This window comes from Otolemur garnettii, unplaced genomic scaffold (genome assembly GCF_000181295.1).
Source record: "Otolemur garnettii isolate 467f Iridium unplaced genomic scaffold, OtoGar3 scaffold00115, whole genome shotgun sequence".
Lineage (NCBI taxonomy): Eukaryota > Metazoa > Chordata > Mammalia > Primates > Galagidae > Otolemur > Otolemur garnettii.
The window spans coordinates 2,913,174-2,920,256 of NW_003852510.1; the positions used below are offsets into that span (position 1 = coordinate 2,913,174).

Below are 7,083 nucleotides of genomic sequence, written 5' to 3' on the forward strand. Positions count from 1 at the left end.
CCACAGCACCATACCCAGGGCGACATGATGAGACTCTGTCTCAAAAAAAAAAAAAAAAGGAGTAGGGCGCCAGCCCCATATGCTGGAGGTGGTGGGTTCAAACCCAGCCCCAGCCAAAAAAAAAGATTTGGCCAATAGGATAGGAGCAGAAAGAATATATGCAAGTTCTGGGTCACAGACTCCAGGGAAGGGGCTGGAATGTGGATATCAAGTGAACCGTCTTCAAACGCGAGAGAAAATCACCATAGAGCTGAATGCCTGGAATGTTACGTGAGAAAGAAAGAGATGTCAGTTTGGCCTAAGCCATTGTTAGTTTGGATTATTTTCTCCAGCAGCCAAATTATTACCCCTCTAATATAGTAGGCACAGGGTTTTTAAAAATTTATCCTGTTCAGATTCATTCTGCTTCTGAATCTGAAGTTTCACATCTTTTATCAAGTTTGGAAACTTTTCAGCCAATATCTCTTCACGTAAAGCCTCTCCTTCATTCTTCCCTCCACTTCTGGAATCTTATTTGGTGAATAGAGATGGATCGTTACGTGGACCTAGCATCCGTGGATTGTTACGTGGACCTAGCATCCGTGGATCATTAGGTGGACCTAGCATCCATGTCTCAGCTTCTGTGTCTTTATTTTCCTGGGCTGCATTCTGGATGATTTCTGTAGGTTTATCTTGCTGTTCATTAAGTCTATCATTGGTAGTGTCTAATCTGATGTTTAATCCATCAAATGAAAATTTAATTTCAGTGAAAACACTTTCACTTCAGAACGTTTTTGGGTTTTTTGTTTATTTGTTTTTGCAGTTTTTGGCTGGGGCTGGGTTTGAACCCGCCACCCCTGGCATATGGGTCTGGCACCTTACTCCTTTGAGCCACAGGTGCTGCTCAAGGTTTTTGTTTTTTGGAGACTCTAGTGTCCAGGCTAGAGTGCCATGCCATCAGCCTAGCTCACAGCAACCCCAAACTCTTGGGCTCAAGTGATCCTCCTGCCTTAGCAGCTGGAGTAGCTGGAACTATGCCAGCTAATTTTTCTATTTTTAGTAGAAACAGGATCTTGCTCTTGCTCAGGCTGGTCTTGAACCCCTGAACTCAAGGGATCCTCCCACCTCAGCCTCCAAAAGTGCTCCAAGGATTACAGTTGTGAGTCACCATGCCTGGTCCACTTGAGAAGTTTTATTTGGTTTTCAAGATGACCTAATCTTTATAGTTAATGTTTTGTTGCCTCATGTTTTTAATTTCTTTCTTTCCTTTTTTTTTTTTTTTTTAAGAAACTGGGCCTCATTCTGTTGCCTAGGCTACAATACAGTGATACAATCAAAGCTCACAACCTCAAACTCCTAAGCTCAGTGATCCTCCTACCTCAGACAACTGAAAAGCTGGGACTACAGGTACGCACCTCCATGCCCAGCTAATTTTTAAGTTTTTTTATAGAGAGGGGGTCTTGCCATGTTGTCTTAAATTCCTGGCCTCAAATTGATCCTCTCTCATTCTGGCTTCTCAAAGGGCTGGATTACAGGAATGAGCCATTATACCTGGCCTCATCTTTTCAATTTCTTTGATACTCTTCAAAAAAACAGTTCTATTATCAGAAATTCCTGGAGGTCTACTCCAATTGTTTGGGTGTGTGTAGATTCTCATTCACTACAGATTATTCCCTCAAGTATTGAGTTGTTTTGGATTCCATACGTGTATTCCTCGTGTATTCCTCCTTGTTAGGCTTTTCCCTGTGGAGATTCTGTGTGATGTGGGCTGAGGTCTTGTCTCTTCAAAGGTTTTGTATCTCTTTCTATAAGGTTCCCCAGGGGTATCAGTGGCCAAGAACTTGGGCTTCTTCATGAACCACACAAGAAGTATAAACCCTAATGTTAAACAACTATTATCCTCTGGTCCTCAGGGAAGACCTTTCTCTTTCTGGACTTTTGTGTTTTTCTACCAGAGCCTAAACTAAGTCTGAGAAGCTTCTGTCATCTCCCTGTGCTGACGGATGATTTTCTTTTTCTTGTTTACCTTTTTATTTAATAGTCCTAATTTTATGGAGAAGTCTGTTTCAGCTCCAACTTCTAACTGGCTAGACATCATCTCTGTCTCCATTATGTTAAAATTCAAACCTCAAACCTTAAGTTACTGTAGGGAGGCCAGCCACCCCCATCCCAGCTGTTAGAGTTGAGTATCACTTCATCTCTTCTCTTACTTTGTTCAGCTCTGCATTTAGCTAATCTAAATATTTATACTGTTCCGTAGCAGGGTTTGTAAAAGGTTGTTTTGTGGTCTGTATTACTAGAAACAGAAGTCTCTTCCCTCTGAGTCAGACCACTTGGCTGACTCCATCCCTACTTATGCTGACCTTCTCTCACACCCCTCTGCCAATACCATAGCCTTAGGCAAGGCCCTTAAACTTTATAGAGTGAAAACCATTTCCTGGGATCTTGTTAAACACACCTATTATTAACAATATCCCAGGAGACTGAGACCCAGAGGACTGGGGTGGGGCCCAGGTGTATACACACTTAACAAGCACTCCAGGGGGATTCTAGCAAAATGGTTTTGATCAGGCCCAGCCAGGTGGCTTAGCCCTATAATCCTAGCACACTGGGAGGCCAAGGTGGGTAGATTGCTTGAGTTCAGGAGTTAGAGACCAGCCTGAGCAAGAGTGAAATCCCATCTCTACTAAGAATAGAAAAACTAGTTGGACATTGTGGTGCATGCCTGTAGTTCCAGCTACTTGGGAGGCTGAGGCAGGAGGATCACGTAAGCCCAAGAGTTTGAGGTTACCATGAACTACAATGAACTTCACACTACTCTACCCAGGGCAACAGAGTGAGACTGTCTCAACTCAAAAAAATAAAAATAAAAAATGGTGTTGATCACTCTTTGAGGATTGTCTAAGGCCTATACCCTTTCCTCATGTGGCTGAATTCTTCTTTACCTTTTGGCAGTACCTTGTAGGAACCCCATACATTTCTGTTTTGCAAAGTCTGAATCAGGAGACAGCAATGCCAACAGACTCAAGGTTCAAGAATTCTAGTCCAGTTTAGTCTAAGACCACTCTCCACAATATGATGACACCACTGACCTGTTTTTCTGGACTGCAGATTGTAGAGCTATCAATAAAACAGGACATTTAGGGGCAGCGCCTATGGCTCAAAGGAGTAGGGTGCCAGCCCCATATGCTGGAGGTGGCAGGTTCAAACCCAGCCCTGGCCAAAAACTGCAAAAAACAGGACATTTATTCAGGCTTTACTGATCAAAACTTTGATATTTCTTGGAGATGGGTGAGCTGAATTTTATGTTTGAACTGTGTAAGGAGGATCTGCTAAACAATTAGATACTATGAACGTAACTATAGGGAATGGGTAATTCACCACTCTTCAGATGGGTGCTCAAAAATGTTTTTGAAAGTCAGTTGATTCAAATGTATCTTTCCATAGAAACATTATGAAAGGTGGTCAGTTTCCCAGACCAGCACACCCAAGACTGTAAAGAAAATAATAGTTCCCATTTAAGACCTACTCTGTGCCAGGCCCTTTGCATACGTGATCTGGTGTCATTCTCAAAGTAAGTCTGAGAGGTAGGCATTTATGTCCTGGCCTTACAATGGAAGAGATTTCCCAGGATGACAGAGCTAGTAAGTGACAGAACCAGATAGGTCTGGCTCCAAAGCTTGTGTCCTTGTCACCAGGAGACCATATGCTTAATAAAGGGTGAACAGAAGGGCGGAGATTTCTACTTTTTTCTCTGCAAACATCATCCTTCCTACCTTGAGGAAGAAATGTTAAGGGAGTGATAGAACTTCTCCACTGGCTCAAGAGGTGGGGCAGGGCCACGCTGATGGCACCATTTCCTGGTGTGCCACGTGAGGAAGCAAAGCAGAAGAGAATGCAAGGTGACAGCTTCGTCAATCGCTCAGAGTTTGGTCTCAAAACAAAACAAAACTCGGTCGTCACTTTGCGCCTGTTGCAAAGCATCTTTGGGAAGTTTAGACCTCGGCTGTGAGGAGGGGCAGCTCTCTCAGCTCTGGGACTCACCTTGTCAGCCAGCAGCTCCCTTATCTTACTGGCCTGGAGCCGGAACCGGAAAAGCTGAGTTTCCAGGGCCAGGCAGCGTTTCTGCCAGTCTACACTGGCCCGCGTCTCCAACTTGACTTCTGCCATGATGGAATTAACTTCTGGATATTCCAGGGAACCCTAAGAACCAGCACACAGAGAGAGGAAAGATAAGAGTGTGAGGAGGAGCTAGGTACAGAGAGGAGGAGGAGACCAAAGCTGGGCAGAGAAAACAGGGTTGGGGAAGGGGTTCAGCCCTGCTTCCCTCAGCCCCATCCCTGCCTTGCTCAGCTCAGTGTGTCCTGCTCTGTCCTAAGTTGGCTAAACAGCCTCAGGAAACCAGGAAACCTGAGAAACCTCATGGAGGACCTAGTCTGGCTTTGACAGAAGTGAAAAGTAGGGCTCTTTTGTTTTTCATTCACTTATCCATTTAACAAATATTTATCCTTTCAACAACTGCGTATGTGCCAGACATTGTTCTAGGCACTGGAGATACAGAAAAGTAAACAAGGGGTCCTCTGTCTTTCAGTTTTTCAAGGAACTCTTAGGAAAGTCTAATCACAAAATTGCAATGTAGTCGTAATTGTCAATTGATATGTGGATACACAGGAACAGGGAAAGAAGACTGTCCTGGGGAGGGGATATGTGTTTAGGGCAGGCTTAAAGTTGGCAACAGATCCATCCAAGGTCACATAGCAGAGGCAGAACCCTGACTCCCAGTTTATTTCTTATTCTACTCCACTTATATAGATGTTAGGTGAGAAGAAACAGAAGGAAAATAAAATGCTTTGAATTTCCTTGACAATTTTCTACTTAGCTGGGGCTCTGCCAATTGTTATCACTGAATCATCCTGCTTTGGAACAGATTCCTACCCTCTCCTCTCAAGTTATAAGATGCAAACCAGAAACTGCTAGATGTTGTTGCCACCTCTAGAGAAAGCTACAAGTCTTCACAGGGAAAAAAAAAACAAATTTGGTACAAATGCAGAGCAAATCAAGTAGACACCTTTCCCCAGCCAGTGGGATTTACCTAGATGCCTCCTGAATATATTTGAGAGAAAAAAAAACAAACTAGGTGGAGGACAAGAAAAGAAAAAAGGAAGTTTGAGTGTACACGTGAGAGGAGATACCGGCAGACTGAGCAGAAGGAGAAAGGCCCGGGAGACACATCTCCTCAGAACTTTTTAAACACCCCTTCTTCTAGGGCAGGCATCCTCAAACTACGGCCTGCGGGCCACATATGGAGCACTTAGGACATTTATCCAGCCCGCCGGGTGTTTTTGCCACTGCTGCCTGTCCTGCTTAGCAGCCAACTCGTCCCACGACCCGCAATCTGTCCCTCCAACAGTCTGAGGGACAGTGAACTGGCCCCTGTTCAAAAAGTTTGAGGACCCCTGTTCTAAGGTGTTATTAATGACACTCAGCAACAAGCAGAAACGTGACCTGCCCCAAACCATGATATAAGGCCATTTAGTATTAGGTTACTTTAAGGAATGATTGCTAATTTTTCAGTTAATATTTTTAATAACACCTATTGTAGATAAATATGATTTATGGGTGAAATGATATATTTTGCATTTGCTTTAAAATCCTCCTTTTAGAGGTAAGAAGTGGGGGAGGTACGTGAAGTAAGATTTGTCAAAAGGTTGGTAATTCTTTTTTGTTGTTGTTGTTGCAGTTCGGCTGGGGGTGGATTTGAACCCACCACCCTAGGTATATGGGGCTGTCGCCCTACGCACTGAGCCCACAGGCACCACCCAATGTTGCTAATTCTTTTTTTTTTTTTTTTTTTGAGACAGAGCCTCAAGCTGTCCCCCTGGGCAGAGTGCCGTGGCATTACAGCTCACAGCAACCTCCAACTCCTGGGCTCAAGCGAGTCTCCTGCCTTCGCCTCCCAAGTAGCTGGGACCACAGGCGCCCGCCACAACGCCGGGCTATTTTTTGGTTGCAGCCGTCATTGTGTTTTGGCGGGTCCGGGCTGGGGATTCGAACCTGCCACCTTAGGTGTACGTGGCTGGCGCCTTAGCCGGTTGAGCTATAGGCGCCGAGCCAATGTTGCTAATTCTTAAAGATGGATATACTAGTCTCTCTACTTGAATATATGCCTGGAATTTTCCATAATAAAAATTTGTCTTTTTTTTAAATCCCCTTTTCCTTCCTCAGGAGCCACATGACCTCAGCAAACCCAGCCACCTCCTGTACTATTGCCAAATACCACCATAGTGTAAAGTAAGCCTCCCTTTGATGAATTCATCACCAATAGTGCTTCTCCCCTCACATTTGACTTTGACAGCCATCTTCCTCCCATTATACATTACAAATAGCTGTCACTGATTGAGTCCTTATTGTAATCCTCAGGACACCCTGTGAGACAATAGGCAGGCACTACTGTCCACACTTACCCTGGAGGACACTGAAGAACAAAGATGCTACTTAGGTAGTTATGCAAGTTCATAAGTACTGAGGCTGGGAGTCTAGTTCTAAAGTCCTTGCTCTTAGCCACTGCTCTTTCCACCTAAAAAATGGAAAGAATTCTGATTTCGCAAAGAGAGCAGTAGACTGCTAAAGAGAGACATATTTTTATAAAATCTTTCAAAAGTCCTAGCACTAGGGTGAACCTATATCCCACATTTTCCCAGGTATCCTGGGCTCAAATATTCTGACCTTATAATCTCCATAAACACTAATATTTACCATGTATCCTTATTTTTTCATTTAAAAATTAGTGTCAGGCCACGCATAGTAGCTCAAGCCTGTAATCCTAGCACTATGGGAAGTCAAGGCAAGTGGATTGCTTGAGCTCAGGAGTTCAAGACCAGCCTGAGCAAGAGTGAGAACCCATCTACTAAAAATAGAAAATCTGGCTCGGCGCCTATAGCTCAACCGGCTAAGGCGTCAGCCATGTACACCTAAGGTGGCGGGTTCAAATCCCCAGCCCGGACCCTCCAAAACAACAATGACAGCTGCAACCAAAAAATAGCCGGGCGTTGTGGCGGGCGCCTGTGGTCCCAGCTACTTGGGAGGCAGAGGCAGGAGACTCGC

The 7,083-nt window shown here is 44.4% G+C and overlaps 1 protein-coding gene across 1 annotated transcript in view; it reads right to left on the bottom strand.

Annotated features, from left to right (window-relative positions):
• The window catches only part of PLEKHH1 (pleckstrin homology, MyTH4 and FERM domain containing H1), a 56,575-nt gene extending 52,426 nt beyond the window's left edge, over positions 1-4,149 (bottom strand). Inside the window, exon 1 of the mRNA XM_012809881.2 lies at positions 4,024-4,149. Within this exon, the coding sequence (XP_012665335.1) occupies positions 4,024-4,149 (126 nt within the window). The remainder of the gene's footprint in view (positions 1-4,023) is intronic.
• Between the last annotated feature and the right edge of the window lie 2,934 nt (positions 4,150-7,083).